At 48.3% G+C, this 23,252-nt stretch overlaps 1 protein-coding gene across 8 annotated transcripts in view; it reads left to right on the top strand.

Annotated features, from left to right (window-relative positions):
• CEMIP (cell migration inducing hyaluronidase 1) overlaps positions 1 to 23,252 on the top strand; it is a 179,021-nt gene that overhangs the window by 135,795 nt on the left and 19,974 nt on the right. For 6 of the 8 annotated variants that reach the window (XM_055277471.2, XM_055277473.2, XM_063638629.1 and 3 more), the window contains 8 exons: positions 831 to 1,040; positions 11,665 to 11,870; positions 12,609 to 12,678; positions 13,584 to 13,712; positions 16,197 to 16,282; positions 17,199 to 17,330; positions 20,462 to 20,497; positions 20,579 to 20,734. In XM_055277471.2, coding sequence (XP_055133446.1) covers positions 831 to 1,040; positions 11,665 to 11,870; positions 12,609 to 12,678; positions 13,584 to 13,712; positions 16,197 to 16,282; positions 17,199 to 17,330; positions 20,462 to 20,497; positions 20,579 to 20,734 — 1,025 coding nt within the window. The remainder of the gene's footprint in view (positions 1 to 830; positions 1,041 to 11,664; positions 11,871 to 12,608; positions 12,679 to 13,583; positions 13,713 to 16,196; positions 16,283 to 17,198; positions 17,331 to 20,461; positions 20,498 to 20,578; positions 20,735 to 23,252) is intronic. The other 2 variants (XM_063638632.1, XM_063638631.1) reach the window with 2 other exon arrangements.

Below are 23,252 nucleotides of genomic sequence, written 5' to 3'. Positions count from 1 at the left end.
TCCCACTGAGCTCAAACTAGCCCTCAGAATCACTCTCAACACAGTTCTCCAGGGCAGCCACTACTGGAGTTGACACTCCAGTTGACACCTATTTTTGGAAGAAATGGTTAGCATGCCAAGATTATCCTTCTTTAGTAGAGGTTAGCTGAGCCTAGGACTTTTGACAGGATTCATTTGCAGACTGTGTTTTCATGGTGAGCACCTGGAGGGTAAGAGTTCCGTGTGATCAAGTGGTTTTCTTGAGCCTGAAAGGAATGGCTCTATGCATATAGTGAAGTGAGTGTGTGGCGGTGGCGTCCCTTCCACTCACACACATGCCACCAGAACATGGGCTCATGAAGATTCCAGAGTCGGTGTTCCCTTTCCCTCTACTAGGGGAAGGTCTTAGGTGGGAGACAATGGCAAAGGCTCTTGCTGCTCCGTAGTTCACTGTAACCTGGATTCCTCATGCTCATAGGGCATGCTTTTTGCCAGCCCAGTCCTCCAGATTATCTCAGAGTTATCCCTTGCTCATAACACTTAATGGTTTGGGAGACAGGAAAGGAGGTTCAAAGTGAGCCCCAGCTATAGCATAGCCCTTCAGAACATCTCATTTCCAAGCACTGCGTTCCTCACAATGCCCTCTGTCATTAGCAGTGCCTTGCCTGTCTTCCACAGTATAAGAAGGGCCAGGCATTCAAACCCATTTGCAGAGAATATCTTTGACTTACTGAGTACTAGGCGGGGACTGACAAAGAACAATGCCTCTGCATCTTTGGAATATGGGCACCAGCCAGGGAAATCACAAAGCATCTCATGGGCTCCTCTGACTCTCAGTTCTCCTCTCCTAGTTTGCTCTGGGATTTAAGGCAGCACATCTGGAGGGCATGGAGCTGAAGCATATGGGACAGCAGCTGATGGGTCAGTACCCGATTCACTTCCATCTGGCCGGTGATGTAGATGAAAGGGGAGGCTATGACCCACCCACATACATCAGGGACCTCTCCATCCATCATACATTCTCTCGCTGCGTCACAGTCCATGGCTCCAATGGCTTGTTGGTAAGAACCTCCTTCCCTCAGGGAACTCTGGGGATGGGCCATGGATGGTTAGCACTGGAGGGGTGTTTGGATGTAGACACTTAATCCAGGGCCTTTGGGGGTTGAACCATCCTTAGCTCAGGTTTTAGAAAGATATCAACTGGGAGCAGATCACCAACCAAACAGGAAGGAGAAAATAGACATTTGTCCTTACCAAAGGTACCAAGCAGAGATGGGAGGGTGATTACTTTGTGGTGGTTTCTGGGAGTCAGTTTTTCCTGTGCTTCACTGGCATCACATGAAATCTGGAGATCATTCCATGGCCACACAGCATGAAAGCTCTGCTAACTGCAGACAGGGGGTCATGCCAAGACTCGGCTGTGGTATCTACCCAACGGATTTGAGATGGTGACTACAATGGGCTTTTTTTCTTCTGTTGAACCAAGTGTTCCTTCAGAGCAAGTGCTACTGGGAGAAATACTCTTATTAGCAAATTGTCATGTGTATCAGAGGCTTGTCTTGATTTCCACAAATAATTTTTATACTAAATTGACCTTTCTTGAAGTGAACTACATTTCTATCCTCTATAAACTTTAACACTGGACATCACAAAATGGCGCCCCGCAAGCTGAATCTAGCAACCTGATGTGTTTTGTTTGGCTTATACTGTGTTTAGAGAAACATTTGAACATTTTTACACTAAATTGATAATTTTACACTAAATTGGACTTTCTTTAAATGAGCTACACTTTATATCCTCTATAAACTTTAAAACCGGATGTCATAAAACGACACCCTTCAAGCTGAATCCAGCTACACGATGTGTCTGTTTGGCTTAAAGAGTTGTTAAAGAAACATTTGAATTAGTTTCCATTATTTAAAAATTAAGAGATTCTACATAAAAATCTGGATTCCTGGCTTCTTTTGAAAAGTAGGATGAGTTGGCAATGCCCATCCTGCCTCCCTGCATGGCAACAGTGGCTTACAGCAGAGTCAAGGCTGCCTCTGCTAAGACAGGTGTGCATTCTCCAGTGTGCAGTGGGCCTACCATGGCTGTTACAATTACTGTAAACCCCCCAGGCCAGTGCCACTCCTTTCATTGCCTGCTGGCCCCTGTGGGCATTTGAGTTTGTAAGCCCTGCTTTAAACCAAGCAGAGCGAGCCTCACCAACAGGCATATGGTTATGGGAAAATGAGGAGGCTGTCTGTGTGACACTAGTGTGGTTCTATTCAATGTACTCTTCTATTATAAAGGAGTGTCTGTTGTTTCTGTGTTTTAAATGCTCTGATTTAAAACCTCCCACTGAGTAAAGAGAAGAGATCATTGGCTTTGGAGCCCAGTCTAGGGGGGCCTGGGTTCAAGGGCTTGATCCACAGATTGTGAGCTGTGGGACCTTGGGCAAGTAGCTTAACCTCTCTGAACCTCAGTTTCCTGCTCAGTCAAGTGGAGAAACAACACCAAACACATAGGGCTGTCGTGAGGATGAATGAGATGCAAGTGGGTTTCATGTGGAGGTGCTGTCCACACATGAAGGCTGATTCTCCCCAGCAGGTGGTAGAGGACTGTGCTGGAGCCATTGCTGGAAGATGTAGGATTTTTTTCTGTCTCAAGGAAAAAGGAAAGGAGAATGTTTTCTGGCTGAAGCTGAAAGACATCAAGATTTACAATAAATTCAGAATGTCAGGGATACGCATGGGCTCTGGAGCCAGACTTCCTGGGTTGAAGTTGGAGTTCTGCCACTCACAAGCCGTGCGATCTTGGGCCAGTCATTTTACCGCTCTGTGCTTGTGTAAAATGGAGAGGATGGCACCGCTTACCCTACATGGTTGCTTCCAGGATTGAGCAAGCAGAGAACATGGAAAGCATGGAGCCCAGTGTGTGGCCCACACTTTGCCCTGGGTGCAGGCTTCAGGTCTGTCCTGCTCCCTCATGCGATTTGCAGAACCAGTGCAATGGATGCAATCATACCTTTCTCACACAGGGTGGTGATGGAGGTCAGGATACATGGTGAAGAGAACAATGTAGAATTGGTTAGGAAAGATAACAGGCTTCACTGAGTCTTTGGAGCTTTACTTGTTCTAAGCATTTTTGTTGAAGTTCTGTTCATAAATTTAGCTTAAATTCACCTATATTTAACTTTACTAAAAAGATATTAAGATTACTGGAAGCCTGTAATTACAGATCTGGAGCAGTTTGAATGGAAGCTGTTGTGAATCTCAGGGAAAATACACACCACACACACACACACACACACACACCCTGGAGTGTGGATGTGTGGCTGTGCTTTCTCACTCACTTGCTGTGTGACCGCTGGCAAGCTACTTAACCAGGCAGGTCTTCAGTTTCCTCACATGTGCTGTGGAGAATGTGATGGCTTCCTCTCAGGGTGGTTCAGTTAGAAAATGCCTGTGAAATGTTTTTGGCTGTCTTTGGAATAGCAAACCTTTCTCAGAGCGCTGAGCCCAGGTCTCAGCTGCAGCAATGGACTCGAAAAGGGGGAAGCGGTACAAGAATGGCTGGTGGCAGGGGCAGAGGCCTTGGGCACTCTAGGACACCCAGCAGGGCAGTGTTGAGAGTGAGCATCCCGGCAGGGCTGCAGGCTGGGAGAGGCTGGGATTGCTGGGAAAGGCTCAGAGAGCTGGGAGAGGCTGGGATTGCTGGGAAAGGCTGGGAGAGCTGGGAGAGCTGGGAGAGGCTGGGAGAGCTGGGAGGGCTGGAAGAGCTGGGAGAGGCTGGGAAAGATGGCACAGGCCTTGAGCCAGGAGTGTGAGTCCATGAAGATAGACTGGGGGATTGAGAGATACGTGGGGCAAGAGGGAAAGCAGCAGATCAGGGGTAGCCCACGGAGCTGTATCTGGAGCAGCCACGTGGGTCACTTGTACCCAGAGTGGAGGTGGACTTTTGTAGCCAGAGCCTTGGACAACCTCTCAGAACCAGAAGACCCTTGCTGCCCTGTATGCCAAGGTCTCCTTCCGGCCTGGCTCTCAGGGATGCCAGCTGCCAAACTGGGAGGGCCATTGTCCAGACACTAGGTGGCCAAAGTACCAGTTACAGCTTGGTCCTGGTGGCCACATAGGACTCCAGCCTCATTCAACTCAGGGCTGAGCTTGATGGCCAAGCTGGTGAGTTAGGATTTGGAGTCTGCAGCCCTTGAGGCCTTCCCAAGGTAAAACCAAATTGTCCTGGCTTAGAATCTAGATGAAATGCAGGCCTCTAACTCTTTAAGCCAGACAGACAGCAGGGTAACGGAGCACATTCCAGTGTCCTTCCCTAAGATCTCCAAGAGCCATCCCCCGCATGGGAATTGGGTTTATGGATTGGCACCTCACCCTGTAAATGCTCCACCACTGGGGCAGAGATTTCCACATTCGGAGATGCTGCCTTGGGAACTGGATGATCTCCATCAGTATTTTACATTTGCTTCCTTCATTTTGGCTTGAAGGATTTACTCACGGCTGACTATGTTTGGAAAGATGTTTTTAGCTGATGGGACAAAAAGGCCAAATACAGACAAAGACGAGATCCTGATTTGGAATGCAGAGGCCACTCAGTAGCATCACAGAAGCCTTTTTCCTAACAGCATCCCTGATCTGAAGGAGGAAGAGATTCCAGACAAGCAGATACTGGCTCAGGAGAAAGAGGGGTTTGTAGGTGTGCAGAGCCAAGAGTGTCTTAAAGCCTGGCGCTGGGTTGATCCTACAGTGTCCTGGGAGCCCCTTGCTCGTGAGCTCCTCTCTCCCTGCTGCCTGTAGACAGGCTCTGATATCCTTTATCCTCAGAGGACAGCTTCCCTCATCCCTAATTCCCCCTTGGGCAGCCACCTTTGTTCTTTCCCTTTCTTCACCACCAACTCTTGGGAAGGGTGGTCTGAAATTCCACCAAGTCCTACTTCTTACTCCTGTCCTGACACAAATGTGGCCTTCTCAACTTTTGCTCTCTCTGAGCCTTGGTGATGGTTCTCAACAATGTAATTCAAAATGTCACCACCAAGCTCAGCAAACCCACTGCTGTCTCTCCTGCTTCATTCAACTCCTAACTCTTTCTCGATATAACAGTTATTGTGGGCTTCAGTAGAACATTGAGGTAAAAGAGCATAGAGTCACAGAGACCTGTGTTTTCATCTGCCAGTATGGCCTTGGGGGACTGATGGAAATTTTGTGGGACTCAGTTCCTTCCTGTGTGAAGTGAGGATGATGATAGAACTAACTTCAAAGGGTCTTTAGAAAGACTAAACCAGATAATGTATGTGATATAGTCAGCAATGATATTAAATAGTACTACTTATTAAATAGTATCACTGTGTGCCTCTGTATCTGTGTTCTGTGTAAACATCGCTGGTTCTGTGAGATAGTAGCAAGTATCCAAACAAACAAAAAGAGACTGGCCTCTGTAGTTAAATGACCTTGGCAAACACAGCATACATGCCTTCTTTCCCTGTTTTGGAAATTCATGATGCGTGCTAGCAGAGCAAAGGCTTGCAATAAAAATACATGCTTAGCTTTGGTTATCCTAGCGATGCCTAAACTCCTTCACATCTCACAGACTGGTGTTCTGTAACACAGTTTGGAAAATGCTTCTCACTATGTTGATATTATCAATGGTGTCTTTCTTGAAATGCAATGGTTAGCGCCAAAGCTGCAGGATGCAGGCAGATGTGGGGTGCAGTCTGCCTTCAAAGGAAGGCTCTATGGCACAGTATCTGTAGGCTGGATAGTGGCGGTGGGGGATGCAAAATGGGCCCCCACTTCATCTTAACATGTGTTTCTGAACTGAGGCAGGACATAGGGGGATTCGCCTTCCTGTTTTTCGTGGAGGAAATGAATCCATTCCAGTACTTTTGTGGAAGGACAAAATGACTTCAGTATGGGTTCTGCTTGTTTCCTCCTCCCTTCCCTCTTTAAGGCAGAGAATGGGAGAAGAAACCATGCCCTTTCCTTCTTTTCCTCCTTGTGCATTGCTCAAAATGTGCTACCTTTGACATAGATGCTTCCAATAGCCACAAGATGCTTGAAACCAGGATGTCCCCAAAAGGCTGCCACATGTGGCCCTGCAGGTTGTGCCCTGCACTGATCCAGGGGTGCCATCTATATGGACTGCAGCCAGTCCCCAAGTGCCCCAGCCCCAGGGACACATCCTCCCTCTGGCATTCTATGAAAGATGGCTGAGCCCCATGTGTCTTTGGCAGGAAATCCAGTGCCCTCTCTCCCGGACTCAAAGCTCTGGGATTTGTGGGAGAGGCTTCTGTTTTTCCTGGTTACCTCCCTCTTTCAGGTTCTTGAATTCATATTCTCAATTCTTGATTCATGTAGCTGCTCTCATCTTGGAACTGCTCAACAGGCTCACCTTTCCTGCTACTTAGACAGAGCTGATTTATCAAGACAGGGGAATTGCAATAAAGAGTTTAATTCATGCAGAGCTGGCTGTATGGGAGACCGGAGTTTTCTTATTACTCAGATCAGTCTCCCCCAAAATTGGGGGATCAGGGTTTTTAAGGATAATTTGATGGTCAGGGGGTCGGAAAGGGGGAGTGCTGATTGGTGGGGTCAGATATGAAATCATAGGGAGTCAAAGCTGTCCTCTTGTGCTGAGTCAGTTCCTGGGTGGGGGCCACAAGACCAGATGAGCCAGTTTATCAATGTGGGAGGCACTAGCTGATCCATTTAGTGCCGGATCTGAAGAATATCTCAAGCACTAATCTTAGGTTTTACAATAGTGATGTTGTCCCCAGGAGCAGTTGGGGAGGTTCAGAATCTTGTGGCCTCTAGCTGCATGACTCCTAAACCATAATTTCTAATCTCGTGGCTAATTTGTTAGTCCTACAAAAGCAGTTTAGTCCCCCGCCCCGCCCCCGTAAGACGGGGGGTTTGTTTTGGGAAGGGGCTGTTACCATTTTTGTTTCAAAGTTAAACTATAAGCTAAGTTCTTCCCAAAGTCAGTTTGGCCTGCGCCCAGGAATGACCAAAGATAGCTTGGAGGTTAGAAGCAAGATGGAGTTGGTTAGGTCAGATCTCTTTCACTGTCATAATTTTCTAACTCTTATAATTGTTGCAAAGGCATTTTCAATCTCTCCTTTCCATATGAGCCCAAATATGAAACTCAGACTCTTGTCCTTGATTTCCCCAAAAGTTTCATTGGCCCAGGGCTTTTACTGGTGGATTGGGGTAAGAGATGGGAGGGAGAGGGGGTACATTACAGATCAGCACCGAAACCAACAGTAAGAGATGGATTAACAAGTCCCTCTATAGACCAAATACTTGCCCCCAGGCTGCTCCCTCCCCACTCCCAACCTGGTTGTTGAGTTCTTGTCCCCTCCTCCTCATTCTCCCATCCTCCTCCCCACCTCTCCTGGGCTGCCTTAGAAACTCATTCCTGTCCTTGTTAGGCAGAGTAATCGGGTTGTCCGGGTTTTTTTCTTCCGCCCAGTTTTAATTTGCATATTCAAAAACTCATTAAGACACTCTAAAACAAATGACCCACCACCCTACTCTATGGCAATCTTCAGCAGTTCAAAAAGAAATTTTTAAAAAAGTAATGGCAGAAGATTGGAAATTCCAGTCTTCTTTATAACATGGCTGTATTTCTTGTCGAGTTTCTCATTAACATAAATCATATCATACCCACCCTAGAAGGCAGAAACAAGTAAAGTTCACTTCTGTCTGCATTTGTTTGTTTTAAACACAGTTTCTTTTACTTGCTGTATACAGGTTGATGGTGGAAATCATTACATACAGATACGTCCTGATTTGCACAGAATGGTCCATTTTAGACTTGTTGTCCCAGCTTAACTACTAATCACACCTCCTTCACTTCAAACGTGTCCTAGTTCAGACCATAAACCAAATAAAATGATCACACCCTCCCCCGCCACTGAAGCAGTCCCTGCTGGCTCTTTCTAGCTCTTTGTCAGGCAGAGCCCAGGAGTTTTCTCCTACATAATCTTATGCCTGGACCACACCTAACAACAATTGAAGACTTAAAACAGTGTTCAGGAATTGCTTTCACGACTGCCAACCATCAGCAGGTAGGAAGATATCCAGAAGAACAAAGGGAAAAATACAATTTGTGCAAAAGAATTGGGGGAGAACTTACATATTACTTCTGTTTGGCATACATAGGGACTGAATGGCCACTGTGAATCTATATGCATGTTTGTTTATGCAGCTACTATTTATGTATCTGCTATCTATCTATCTATCTATCTATGTCTATCTATCCATCTATCCATCTATCTACATCTATCATCTCAAGCTATGTCACAGTTTAAATATTTAACTCTGGTTAATGTTCTAAGGAGGAACAATCCCGGAATTTTAGAGCTGGAAGAAACTTTAGACGTCATCCCATCACAAAGGGACACTTAGGCAAGTCACACACAGCAAGTTTGTGGCTGAGTAACTTGTGTCTTCTACCCCCACCCCAGGGCTGTCCTCGGCCTTATCATGCTTCCCTCTTGATTCTGTGTGCCATCCTCACCCCACTCCTAATGAGAAGAAAGAAATGCAGCCCAAAGTGAGAGCGTCTTTTTCTTTCTGGCATTGTTAAGTATTGATTAACAGGTTATGGACTCAGACAGATGGGGAATCAAGTCCCAATTCGGTCCGTGCGAAAGAAGTGACTTGGGGCAACTTTCTAAGTCTGTGTCACTTATAGAATTGTAGTTGCGATGAGGTTTAAATAAGACAACATGTAAAAACATTTAATATCCAATAAACAGTGGTCATTTTTCTTCCTTTCAATGAGGCTTTTTCTCTCAGGAGAGAATTTCTTTCTCTGGCATTTTTTAGAATAAGAATATACCTAACTCATTATTTACTTCTATTCAGAGAAAGACTACCCAAAGTATGATCCACACAGCAGGGTAAATGGGTCCCTAAGATTTAGAAAGAGCTATGGGCAGGAGGCAGGAGGCAAGAGGCCTGAGTTTGATCACAGCTGCAGAATGAGGTTGCTGAGCGTCCTGGGACACTCCACATCCCTTCTCTGGGCCTTGGCATCCTCCTCTGTAGAGCTGAAGGCATTAAACTTGACCTCAGATGTTCTGGCCAGCTCGGGAAGCCCACATTTCCTTGCCTTTTTCTCCCATGCTTGTCTGTCCAGGCTATTTATAACAAACTTTTAGGGCTTAATAGGAGAAAGGAAAGCAGTCCCATTGGCTGACCTTGATATTGACTGACTTATTAAACAGGTGAATAGGATTCAAGATCACACCCTTGCCTGTTACTAAAGATGAAGGGAAGGATGTTTATTCAGAAGAACAGACAGCTTGCCTGGAACAGAGCTACTTGTACGTTGGGCTGTCCCTTATGGAGTGATGGACACAGAAAACCATGCTTCCCGCCTTGACCTTGTACATATGGCTCATGTGACCTTTGGCAAATCACTTGCCTTCTCTGAGTCTCGTTTTCCTCATCTCTTAAAAAAATTAAAATTGAATAGAGGATGGTGTGAGATTTCAGCCAGACTGAAAGGTGTAAGAGGCCAGTCCAGTGCTGGGATATGGAGTGTGGTTTGAGGATGCTTTTAAAGAATGGCTGCCTGGGAGTTGCGGAGTAGGTGGCTATCATATGAAAGACCCTGGGCCAGGTGCAGTGGCTCATGCCTGTAATTCTAGCACTTTGGGAGGCCAAGGCAGAAGGATTGCTTGAGCCCAGGAGTTTGAGACCAGCCTGGGCAACATGGTGAAAGCCCATCTTTGCCAAAAATACAAAAATTAGTCATTTGTGGTGGTGCACACTTGTAGTCCCAGCGCCCTGGTGAGGGCTGAGGTGGGAGAATGGTTTGAGCTCAGGAGGCAGAGGTTGCAGTGAGCCGAGATTATGCCACTGCACTCCAGCCTGGGCAACAGAGCCAGACCTTGTCTCAAAAAAAAAAAAAAAAAAAAAAAAAAAAAAAAACTGGAAGGAACTGTGATGTCTACATCAGGGCCTCTCAATCAGGGATGATTCTGTCACCCTTCCTCCCTCCTACCCAATGGAATATTTGGCAACGAATGTCTGGAGACAGTCTTGGTTGTCACAGCTGAAGAGGTTTTCCTGGCATCTAGTAGGTAGAGGCCAGGGAGGCTGCTAAACATCCTGCAATGCACGGGACAGCCTCTCGAAATGTTCACAGTGCCAGGTGTGGGAGGTGGAGGATTGTTACTGGTTGGTATGTGGATTTTCCAGTGCTTGGCATGGTGGCAGGTACTGAATAGGCATGGGTTGAATTGATGTCATTGGGAATCAGGAACTCCCTTGGTGGATGACATCATCGGGCAGTGTGTACCCAGGGGTGGGGATGAAGAGTGTAAGATAAGTGAGGTTTTTCTTGCCATCGCCCCATTGTGGAACAGGCCACCTTGCAAGGAAGTGAGCATCTCTCTGGAGTGTCTGAGCAGAAGCAGGGTATCTGTTTGCCAGTTATGCTTGGGAACAGAGTCTGGGATTGGACAGGGGGGTAGGGCCCAGGCTACAGGCCCTCTGAAGACCTGAGTTCTGAGACTGATAAGTTTAGAGATTCAGACCCAGAAGGGGCTTCAGAGATCATGGAGTTCAAGTCCTTCATTTTTGCGGTGGAAAAAAAAGTGACTGAAGAGAAGATAGGAGGCTTGTCTAAGACCCCCCCGCTGCTTGGATGTGCTGCTGAAACTGCATCCCTGGTATCTCAATATCCATGCAAATGTTCTTTCTGCTTTCCCCACTAACTATGTGATTCCAAGAAGGAAACCAAAGAGCTGGAGTTTGCAGCCCTTTCTAGTTCTGAACCCAGGCGTTGCAAACGTGGCTTGATGTGCGTCTTGGGCTAACAAGCTGGCTTGGATTTCTGAATGAGGGTACAATAAGGAGCATCAATATTGGTCTTAATAAAAAGCACACCTGCTCCAGCTCAGGTGCTGCTCCTAGATGAAGTTCCCTCATCCACCCTTACTCAGTGAGATCTCCTCTGTGGAGTCCCTCCATGGCAAGTCCTTGTACGCAGGGCACTCAGCTGTGTGCTCCATCAGAGTGGGTACACGTGGCCCAGCCCATGGCCTCCTCTTGGATTCACCTTCTCACGTATGATATCTTGCCCCCTTTCCTACCCTATAGAGCCTCACCACCCCCAACTCCTCCAGCTGGAAAGGACTTTTAAAAGTCACCATCCCTGGCATGGCACAGTGGCTCACACCTGTAATCCCAGCACTTTGGGAGCCCAAGGTGGGCGGATCACGAGGTCAGGAGATTGAGACCAGCCTGGCCATCATTGTGAAACCTGGTCTCTACTAAAAACACACAAAAAATTAGCTGGGCGTGGGGGCATGTGCCTATAGTCCCAGCTACTTGGGAGGCTGAGGCAGGAGAATCGCTTGAACCCTGGAAGCGGAGGTTGCAGTGCGCCAAGATTGCGCCACTGCACTCCAGCCTGGGCGACAGAGTGAGACTCCATCTCGAAAAAAAGAAGTCCCCATCCCACCCCTTGTCCCACTTTCCCCAGGCCTATCACTTGTGTCATATTCATCTCCAAACCTCCAGTGCTCCTCCCAGGGCCTGGTGTACGGCTGAGACTATTTAGTGTTTGTTGAATGAATGAATGAGCACATGAGGCTATTTAGTGTTTGCTGAATGCAGGAATGAGCACATGAATAACTGGATGCTTGGTGAAACATCCCTGTCTTGACCCCTGCAGATCAAGGACGTTGTGGGCTATAACTCTTTGGGCCATTGCTTCTTCACGGAAGATGGGCCAGAGGAACGCAACACTTTTGACCACTGTCTTGGCCTCCTTGTCAAGTCTGGAACCCTCCTCCCCTCGGACCGTGACAGCAAGATGTGCAAGATGATCACAGAGGACTCCTATCCGGGGTACATCCCCAAGCCCAGGCAAGACTGCAAGTAAGTGCCTGGACCGGCTCTGTATGCTGGGGGGAAGGGGTGTACGTGTGTGAGCATGTGTTCACTCAGCTCAGCCCAGCACCAAACTTCTGCACTCGGGGCTCTGAGCAGCTTGGGCCTCACAGCCCTTGACCACCTACAGCTCCAGCTTCCTGCAAGGCAGGCGGGAGGGAGGGGGTCTTCTCCCTTCTCCCTTCTCCCTTCTCAGTTTGCCTCATGTGCATTTTTCTTGTCCAAAGAGGATCCCTGTTCTCATCTGCGGGGCTTCTCCTGATCCACACAGTGCTCTTTGATGAGAAGTGGCTGCCACCTCAGCTGCCAGAGGCCCCGACCACATGGACACTTTTCTAGATATTAGAGAGAGAGAGGAAGAGAAACGGGGTGAGAGCTCTCTGTGCAGCCAGCCTTCCGAGTACAGGGCCCCTCCCTTAGAAAGGGCTACTTTCCTGGGTTCTTCTGACCTACATGTATTTTAGAGCCAATCTCAGACATCACTTGCACACTGCTTCTATTTTCAAGACGCATGCTCTTTTTAATTTCTGAATATTTTAAGTGCTTAAACTAGCACCACACTTTAATCAGAAAACTGGGTTTCAGATCAACAAGTCAATGATTTCTCAGATCTCTGATAGGAGACTCTCAGGCCAATATCAGAGTGCCCAGCCTGCACCCGCCATGTGGCAGGATGACCCCTGGTGGCCTTTTATCTGACCTCAGGTATCTCTGCTCCCCCTGCAGTGCTGTGTCCACCTTCTGGATGGCCAATCCCAACAACAACCTCATCAACTGTGCCGCTGCAGGATCTGAGGTGAGCAGAAATATCCCTTCTTTGGCAGAAAGTGAGGGTGGGGGCTGGAGTTAGGGAGACAGCTGAGGCTTACCTTGAAACATGTGTGCTCTAAGCCCCAAGCCCAGATATCCATGCAGACAGGCTTAGCTGCAGTGAAGAGGAAAACAACAGACTGGGGGTGGTGGGGCAGGGGGCGTTCTTTGGACTTGGTTTTAAAGGACAGCCCTGTCACTTCATAATACTGGTGACTATAGTTAGTGAACACTGAACACTTTATGTATAATAAATCATTAGAATGCCATGATTTTAGCTTAGAATGGTACCTGACACATCAGTGTTTTGGGCTCACATAATTTGATTTTTGTAAGAACTCAGTGACGTAGGTACTACTATTTTCCGCATCTGACGGGGAAGGAAGCTAAGGCTAGGAGTGCTGACATGCCCAGGGGCACACATAGCTGGGAGGTGGCGCCCAGGGTGGCAACACAGCATTCCATCCACACGGCCCTGCTCTCACCCACCCGTCCATGCTGCTGGCCTTCCATGGGACCCTGACCTTGACCTGGAACTTAGCTTCCTTATCTGTAGAATGAAGGGGAAAGCAGAGAACACTCATGAAATCCCCCCATTGTGTGTCAGGAAGAGTTTAAGCCCTGCAGTAATTGAAACGCAGCAGTTCTGAGCCATGTCTGATAGAGTAGGAGCCCATCAACGGCTTTAACTGTCACGGTGGGCTCTACTTTTCACTGTTTTCCCTCCAGACTGGACCACATGGAGGTGTGTTGGGGGTGGGCATCGAGGGCTCCTGTGGGTGATGGCACTGGGTGCTAGACCCACCTCCGGCATGGGCCGTGTGGCCACCTTGCCCAGGAGCTCTCTGGGGCTGAACGCTGTGGCTTTTCCCTTGTGTCCTTCCCCAACAGGAAACTGGATTTTGGTTTATTTTTCACCACGTACCAACGGGCCCCTCCGAGGGAATGTACTCCCCAGGTTATTCAGAGCACATTCCACTGGGAAAATTCTATAACAACCGAGCACATTCCAATTACCGGGTGAGTCTTTCCAGGCTGCGCCTCTCTGGCCAGCCTCTCGGTCCCCTTCCCAGGCCTGCAGATGATTAGGGCTGGGACAGCCAGTTGGCGACAGCTGGGAACAACTGCATTCTTAATGCTGGTCTCGAAGAAAATGGAGCAGCCTCGCGAGGCCTCCCAGGCCATTGGCCACATTCTTCACACAAATCTCCTGTGGTGGTTCCTGCACGGGCATGGACGGAGAATATGGCCAGAGCCAAAAGGAGCAAGTTGTGCCTTCACTCATGCTGACGGGGGGAGAGCTTCTCTTGGTGGCCCCTGAGCTGGGCACTTGAATTTGGTTTGCAATTCACTTGGCAGGGCTGGATGTAGTCTCAACTATGAAAAATTAGGCCTGATCCATAAGCTGAAGGAAATCAAGACGTGGTTCTGAAGGAAGGTGGAGGCAGCATTGGCATCCTCTCTGCTGTTCCCTCTTGTCTTGTTTCTTGGGAAATGAATGGGTTGCTGCATCCACACAGTGCTAAGTGGGCAGGTGGGACACAAAGTCCTCAGTCATCTTCATTTGCTCATCAACATCTCCTAAGCACCTGCTGTTGTGTCCAGCACCAAGCTAGGCACTGGGGGACAGAGGGCATACCAAGATGACTGGATCTCGAGTCTGTCAAGGACCTCCCAGTAAGGACAGCAGTCAAGACCAGAGTCATGGGGCATGGGATTGGAGCTTGAAGCATGGCTGAGACCAGAGACGCTGTTTGTTGGGGCAGAGGTGGTCTCAAGGATGCCAGGGCAGTGCACAGACAGACTCCCAAATGCCTAGGCTGGTGTTCTGGTCCAATCCCTAATGGTACTGATGAAGAAAAACTGACGTTCCTCAAAGGGAACAATACATTCAGAGGCAAAAAGTAAAAAGATTTTTAAAAAGCCCAACCAGACAGAAGACCAAAAGGAAGAGATGCAGTCTCAGAAGAGACCTGTGCTTACACCTAGGAGATGGGGTGGGGCAAGGGGTGAGCAGTTGCAGGGTGGGGTGGCAGAAAGAGAAGAAGAGTCCCCAGGCAGTTGTCATATCCCAGGAACTAGGAAAGAGGGTAGTGTCATGGGGCAGTAAGCAGAGGTGTGGAGGACAACAGTCTCATCTTGACAGAAGAGAATTAGTGCGCAGGGTATCAGAGAGGGCATTTCTGAGGCTGACATGGCCCTCAGAGAGCTGTCTCCACACAGAGGCAGGTGCAGGAGGCATATTGCTGTTGGTGGCAGGGGGAACAGTGGAGAGAATGTGTTGGCTGCTTGTCGAGAAACCCCCCACACTCACCCTTTGGGAAGCCTTCCATGAGCAGGGAGGTGGGCCACATAGAACCTAGCAGGGGTGGAGAGGCTGGAAAGGGGAAGAGTGCATGCAGGTGAATGGTTTCTAACAAGCAGGCATGCAAGGGCTCATGGGTGCGGGTGGGGATGGGCCTTGAGGAAGGTAGCAGGTCTCATTCTCTGAGGCAGGGAGGGAAGGAGTGAAGAGGAACCTCCAGCTGGATTGATTCAATTGTTTAAGCCAAGGAGGAGATCCCGTCCTTGGTGTTCATGCCCAGTAAGCCTTGACTCCACATCCACAGTGAGAGGCACCTATTCCAGAAGGCTTCACCTGGGCTTCTCTTATGGGGTCCTCATAACCATCCTGCGACATAGGTGTGACTAGCCCATTTTGCAGATGATATGACTGAGGCTAAAGAGGTGAAGGGACTTGCCCAGTCATAGTTAGTGGGAGTAGAGCTGCGAGTCAACCCCATGTCATCTGACTCACATCACCACTGCTGAATTATAAGCCAGAGGGAGAATGAAATGGCCACAGTGCCCTCCAGTTATCCAAAGAAGAGAAATCTGAGTTTGAGCATTCACAAGAGGCCAAGAGAATCCAGACAGGAATGAAGACTGAATGGTGGCCTCCCTGGGCAGCATCACTCAGCTGCCTCGATTTCTCCCTATCCCATGGCTGACAAAGCAGACATATTTGGAGTCAAACAAGAAAGCCAGATTCTCTCTTCAAGACAGGCAGGAGCTAAAATGAGACTGTGGGAAGGTCAGTGACCCCCGCCCAAGGTAAAGATGGGACTTAGGTTCAGCATTTCCTTTAAATCACAGCAGATAAATTTCCTAAGAGTGTACACCTGTTGTTCCTGACTTGGGGCCTGGGCTAATAACTATCCAAAACAGTGTGGGTTCTGCACATGGACTTTGCTATGTGGCCTTGGACGAGATACATAACCTCTCTAGACCTCAGTTTCCACATCTGCTCCTCAAAGAGGTCAAATATTCCAGATTTGGTCTGAGCAATGCAGAATAGGGCAGCATGTTCACCTCCCTTACTGTAGATCCTCTACTTCTGTTGATGCAGCCTGAGAACAGAGCTGGTTTTCCCAGAGCATTCAGAAATATGCAGTGAGGCTGAGTGTGAGATGCCTGCTGCCCACAGTAGAAGCTAATGTGTCCCTGAATGTCTCTTCCCTGCAGGCTGGCATGATCATAGACAACGGAGTCAAAACCACCGAGGCCTCTGCCAAGGACAAGCGGCCCTTCCTCTCGATCATCTCTGCCAGGTAATCAGCCATTGGGAAGACACAGTCCACGGTGACCTTGCAGTCCAGCTCCTGCCTCCCCCTCCTTCAATCACTCATTCATTCCCTGAGCATCTGTTGAGCCCTTGCTTTGTGCTGGGCATTGAGCTAGTTGCTGGGGGTACAATGGTGAAAACCTGAGCAGGGTAAAATCTGAATTAGGATTCCGGCTCCAGTAGCTAAATGAAGATAGAAATTCCCAGAGGTTTCTAGATCCCTCAGCAAAGTGAATAGCTGGTAAGTCAACAGAAATGAGCAGGGCCATGGTAGGTTGGGCCAGGATGAAAAGATGAAGAGAATAGAAAGGAAGAATTTTACCATCAATTTAATAGGAAAGCCTATAAATAAACCTACTGTTCAGCTGAAGGCCAGGGGCAACTTTTCAAAGGTACTTTTGAAACCTCAAGGTAATTAGCAAAACCAATCTCCTTTAAAGAGACAAGTTGCTTGGTCTCCATCAAAAGTGGGTAACACTGGTAACATGATAGTGCACTCCGTTTTGTAGCTAAGAAGTGCTCATAAAAGGCACTAGTTCAAGGTGACCTGCCAGTTAGTGGAAGAGCTGGGTATCTCCAGACTCTTCTCTTGGGCTATGAGGACTGTGTTGCATGCCCTTGTGGGAATGGCTGTCTGAACCGTCCTCTGTGCTTTGACCCCATTTGGGGCAGGCTCTTCAGTATGCGAGGGGCCTCCATGGGCTGGTGGAGGAGTGACCTCTTGCTTCTGTGATGAACTCAGAAACTTCATTCCAGAGCCCAGGCAATGCGAATGGGTTTCTGTTTAGTCGGTGCCTTCCTGGGCGCTGTGAGTAGAGAGAGGCTCACAGAGCCCAGAAGGGAGTCAGCAGAGGCATGCCCCCAACACCGCCACCTGTGCCCTCCCCATGGTTGTGCTGCAGATACAGCCCTCACCAGGATGCCGACCCGCTGAAGCCCCGGGAGCCGGCCATCATCAGACACTTCATTGCCTACAAGAACCAGGACCACGGGGCCTGGCTGCGCGGCGGGGATGTGTGGCTGGACAGCTGCCGGTGAGTCAGAGCGGTGTGTGGCTTTGGCACAAAGGGGGCATGGCGCATCTTCCCCTAGCCCCCTACAGAGAGAGGAGAGAAAAGCAGAGAGGGGAAGCCAGACATACTGACGTTTGGCCTTCTGGTCCCCCAGCCAGGCAGGGGCATAGAATGGCAGCAGGCAGTGGCCAGAAAAACACAAAACCTAAAAGCAGCATATTGGCTTCGGCCCACAGTGCCAGGTGCTGTGGGTTATGATTTGCTTCCAAATAGTCACTGGGCTTGGCTCTCTCAAGGTCACGCATCCCATCGGCTAAGGGAAGGAAGAAGAAAGAAGCCAGAATAGTCTAGGCACTTACTATGTGGAAGCCTTGGTTGCATTTCTTTCTTACCATGTTTCTCAAACATATAAATTATGATCTCCCTTTTAGAGATGATAAACTGAGGTTCAGTTTAGTGAATTTCCCAAGGTCACACAGTTAGCTAGACTTTGAACTGGAACTTCGAGCTACAGTTCACTGGACTCCAAGACCCAAATGAAAAAGGCAGGGAATGCTGAGCTCACATATGAGGTCCCTATGTAAGTGACTGGCACATGCTGGACAAGGACCAGAAGGCACAGGCAGTGGAGCTGGGATTTGTTTTCAGGGAGTATTGTGAAATGTCTCCTTGTCTGCCTTTTGTGTTAAAAATGGGAAATCAGAAACCCTATTAGGAAATAAACATATTTCTCTATTTTATTGTGACCAAGTAAAGGAGAAATAAGGTGAAAGGGAACAAGAGAAATTGAAATGTGAGGAGAAAAGCAGAGACACAGCACTGACAGAGAGAGCAACAGACAGAGGGAGGGAGAGAAAGGCTGCTCAGAAATGCAGAGATCTGGGGAGAAACTGACTTAGCAATGGAGCCCCAGGAAGATGCATGAGAGACAGAGAAGGGGAGGTGCAAAGGCTTTTGGGTCCCCCAGCCAGGCAGGGACATAGGATGGCAGCAGGCAGTGGCCAAAAATAAACAATAAAATTTTTTTTAAAAAGTCAAAACAAAACCTAAAAACAGAGGCAGAGAGACTGAGGGAGACTTCTTTTTTTTTTTTTTTGAGATGGAATCTTACTCTGTCACCCAGGCTGGAGTGCAGCGGTGCAATCTCGACTCACTGCAACCTCCGCTTACTGGGTTCAAGCAGTTCTTCTGCCTCAGCCTCCCGAGCAGCTGGGATTACAGGCATGTGCCACCACGCCCAGCTAATTTTTGTGTTTTTAGTAGAGATGGGGTTTCACCACATTGGCCAGGCTGGTCGCAAGCTCCTGACCTTGTGATTCGCCCACCTCGGCCTCCCAAAGTGCTGGGATTACAGCTGTGAGCCACTGTGCCCAGCCGAGGGGCCTTCATTTTGCACAGGAGAAAAGAAGTCATTCGTTTTAAGAAGAAGGGAAGGGAGAAAAGGGAGCTGATTCTGGGTTTCTGAAGGGCATTTAGGGGAAGGGGGCAGGGTTGTTCTGATTGGCTCTAGAAGGCAGAAGTGATAGGCATGGAGCAGGTTCCAGCTCTGGAGAAGAAAGAGCCTTCCTACCATATGAGACACCAGTCTATAGGATAAGCTGCCAGGCTCTTCATCCCTAGAGCAGACCCTAGAGCATCCTTGGGAGGGGCACTACGCAGAAGGTGGGTGGCAGCCCTGGGTTGAAGAGAAACTAGATGGTGTCAATGCCGAAATTCTTTGCAATGTCCTAAGTTTGGTAAATCTCTTGGTTCTGGTTCTTGGGCATTTCAGAGTTTAGGTCCCTAAAGAGATGGTAAATGCCAGATTTAGGGCAGCAAGAAAAATTGCAAAGACCCCTCCTGCCAAAGTGGGTGTGTCTTTTAATCCCCCACCAGACTCATTCCAAGGTAGCCTAGGATCTGGCTGGCACCAAGGCTGTGGTCCTACGTGTGGACAAGGTTGGTGCAATCGGGGCTGATAGAAGATAGGGATCCCTTCAAAGATTGGAAGAATGAGGGGACCAGGAGCCTAGCACTGGGGGACAGAAGCAATGAGGAAAAGCCATGGAGGGATCTGGGAGATAAGACTCAGGAAGTTTGGGAAAATAAATGGAGAAGACAGTGCCCTAATGATGGGACTGGAATGATTGATTTGAACTAAATGGGCTTCGGAAACAGAAAAAGGTCCATGTGTCTGAAAGAGGGTGAGCAGAATATGAAAAAGTACATTGGGAATTAGAGAGCATGTCTGCCACCGGGACCAGCCTGGTGCAGCTGATGTGGATTCACCAGGCCCTTGAGCTTGGATCTATGAAGGATATAAAGCCACGGAAGTTTTAGGGAGCAGAGAGGTTGGTGAGAATGGCACTTTGAGATGAGCCTGGCAGGGTGGACAGGACAGGTGGAAGGAGCAGAGGCATGGAGACCAGTTAAATCTACCCCTGGGACACAGGAAGTGAAGGCGGCCACTGTATTTGGCCCTAGAGTCTGTGGTAGCACAGACCCAAGGCTCAGCTCTGGATTCTGTGTAATCCCTGTCCCTCGCAATCAGACGCCCCCCAGAAGCATGCTCATCTGACCCCTAGAAAGGGCAGAGGTGAAAGGGAGCTGACGAGATGGCCCCAGAGCAATTGCAAAATGACTTCCTGCCCTTCTCAGGGCCAGCATCTGCGTGGCTTCCTGGAAACTTGAAAAGTAGCTATTGGTGCCTCTCTCTGTGGCTGAAACAGCAGTGAAGATGGTAAAAGAAAAAAAATAGAAGTGCATTCACATACTCCATCTTTCCCTGGTGCTGGTCCTGAGAGCGGAAGGCCCTTCAAGTTCTCCTGATCCAACCTCAAACTATGCCCTGGAATCACAGAGGATGGGGCTGGAGAGGGAGGCACATGGACCCCAGTCTGCATGCTGTCAATGCCATTGAACGTGGAGAGCCACAGGGGTTACCGTTTTCTCTCTAGAGTCAGAGTCGGAATGGGAGGGGACCCAGAACATCCCCTTCCTGTGCAGAACAGGAGAGCCACAACTCCCTGAGCACGCCTCTGCTTACGTAGAGACCCCTTCCTCTGCACGGTATTCAGTTTGACTCCAAGGGCAGGGAAGTGTCCTTCTCTCCACGACTCCACTGAATTTGAAGCCAGGGCATGCTCTGACTATCTATCTGCTCTTGCCCACAGGTTTGCTGACAATGGCATTGGCCTGACCCTGGCCAGGTAAGGGCAACTGTCATTGTACTTGGTCCTCTGTGGGATCTTGTCTCTGGACATTTCACCTTAAACATCTTCTCTCTACAGTGGTGGAACCTTCCCGTATGATGACGGCTCCAAGCAAGAGATAAAGAACAGCTTGTTTGTTGGCGAGAGCGGCAACGTGGGGACGGAAATGATGGACAATAGGATCTGGGGCCCTGGCGGCTTGGACCATAGCGGAAGGACCCTCCCTATAGGCCAGTAGGTTTGCAACCATGTAGCTCCTTGTTCTGAGTGGCTTAACCTAAGTGGCTGTGATGGAAGGGAAAAAGTTAATGGGTAGTTTCTACCTGTTGACTATGAATTCTTCTGTCTTCTACCAGTCAGAGGAATCACTGAGGTGACTGAGACTAACAATTAAGGGATGAAATCTGGAATGGGGAGATAGAAGTCAAAAAATGGTGTTGAATATGAGTCAACAGGGTGATGTGGCCATCAAAATGCGTAATGCATTCCTGGGCTATGTTAATGGGAATTTAGTGTGTCTGGGATCAGGGACCGTGAGTCCTTTTCTCTGACAGCACTCTCACTTGGAGTGTAGCATCCATCCTGAGGATGGCAGAGCAATAGAGTCAGGCCGAAGCACACTTAAAGGAGAATAACCAGGAGGGTGACAAAAGCTGAAGCCATGTCACATGCAGGTTGGGGTCTTCAACCAGGAGACAGGATCATCACTTCGGGGACAACATGGGGGATATTGTTACATGTTCTCAGAGCTGCTGTGCACATAGGGGATGAGACTCATTCTACACGGGCCCCGTAGGTTAGGGTTGGTTTAGTGCAAGAAGGATGGATCTTTTTAATGTCAGATATGCTCAACAACAGAATAGCAGGACTGTCCTGAGGAGTCCTGGGCTCTGCGGCTGGGGGAGTTCAAATGAAGGTCAGATAGATGATAAGCAGGTGGGTAGAGAATGAATGGGTGACTTGGAAGGTTGATGAGCAAACGGATAATGGACTCAGTCAATTCCTTGGAAAGCCACAGGCTGGGTCACTGGTGAGGAAATCTCCTTTCTTCTGCTGGTGTTTCTGCTCAGGTGTGAATTCAAGCCAGAGAGCAAGGCTCTGAGCCTGTGAGCAGCATGGTGGTCCCTGTGCTCCTGGTGATAAGATCAGCCCTTCTTGTCTGTCTGAGCTTTCTACTCTTTCTCTAGGAAGATATAATTTCTACTACTAGAGTCAGGACACAAAATACACATTGACCTAAAACTTCCAACCCAAGTGGACATGGAAAAGACTTTGCAAAGGCAAAATCATGGTCTCCTTCAACACAAGCTGTGAGAAGCCCTTCCTTTTGTCTAACCTGAGTGATGGAGCAGTCCCTTTCAGCATTTGTATGAGTGACCCTGAATCTGCATGTTCAAGGTTTCTTTGCCAAGGGTTACCAGGCTCCCAGGGCCAGAATGCTCTGATGACTTCCAAAGGTGATCCTGTTTATGGAAACCTGTAAGATTGAGGCAGGTTCCTCAAACTGCATCTGCAAGTAGGAACCTAAGACCTTGCAGTCCTAATCATGGTTGATCCATCTTGTATAGAGCTGGGTCAGGGTCTGAAGTCCAAAACCTAAGTATAGAGCTAGTAAAAATGGACTGTCCCTAAAATATGTGAAATGAAAAAATGCATGGAGCCACCCCATGAGAATCAGGATTCTAGGTCATGATGTTAATCAATTATAAACATAAAAATATAGAAATGCAAGGAGTCTTTGGTGCCCACTGAAGGCATGTTACCATGACTGATGTGTCCTCAAGGAACCATATTGGAATGGAAGGGAGCCCAGGGTTGAAGATCAGGGACAACTGGAGTATGGTCTCTCCCTGTGGGCAGATATTTTTTCTGCTTCTTTTTCCATCTTTCTATCTTTTCTTCTTTATATATGCTGTGGAAAGGAATGGGCTTGACCCAGATATAGAGACACCAGCATAAGCATACATGTTGGGTTTGGAGAAGGAGCAAGCCTAGACTGGGGCCAGGCCCAAGAAGGACCACCAGGAAGCCCAGCCAGCCTCGCAGACCCTCGCTTCCTGTGCTATGCTCAGGAGTCTGAGGCAATGGGAGAAGTGTGTCTGAGCAACCTACTCCGTGCTAGGCCAAGGCAAAATCTTCAAGTCACCAGTTCTTGTCCAGTCTCTCCTACCTCCATGTCCAAGCCTGTTGCCACTTCCCGCCTCCTTCTGGGTTTCAGGGCCTTCTTGGGGTTCTCTGTCAGCCCACAGTCTTGCTTTTCAGTGGGGCCTCCCTTTCTTCTAGGGGTGCTGAAAATGTTGCCTTACAATTATTTTTATCACATGTTTATCACCTTCCATTCTGTGTGTCCTTTTCCCCTGTTTCCCAAACCCAGCACACTGCCAATGTGAAAGGCTTACTCACAGAGGAGAAACTCATGTGGGTCTTAATCTGATTAAATTGTTATAGCAACTAAAACTAGGCGATAATGACTAACAGCTCTATCTTCCCAAGAAACATAATATTGGCACGTTCCAGTGGTATTTACAGTATTTACCCAATGACTCTTTATATAATGGAAAAATTGGGGGAGATGTTGAAATACAGAACCATTCTCCAAACTCCAAACTAGCAACTAGATGGATATTCATCCACTCATCCATCCATTCATCCATCCATCCATTCATCCGGCAGTCATTCATTGACACTTAGTGTGTCTATACATGCTTTAAATTAATGATTTAATAATTAATTAATCAATAACGATCTGGGG

This window comes from Symphalangus syndactylus, chromosome 5 (genome assembly GCF_028878055.3).
Source record: "Symphalangus syndactylus isolate Jambi chromosome 5, NHGRI_mSymSyn1-v2.1_pri, whole genome shotgun sequence".
Classification (NCBI taxonomy): Eukaryota; Metazoa; Chordata; class Mammalia; order Primates; family Hylobatidae; genus Symphalangus; species Symphalangus syndactylus.
Note: the sequence above shows the minus strand (reverse complement) of the source record. Positions and strands in the feature narration are given on the sequence as shown.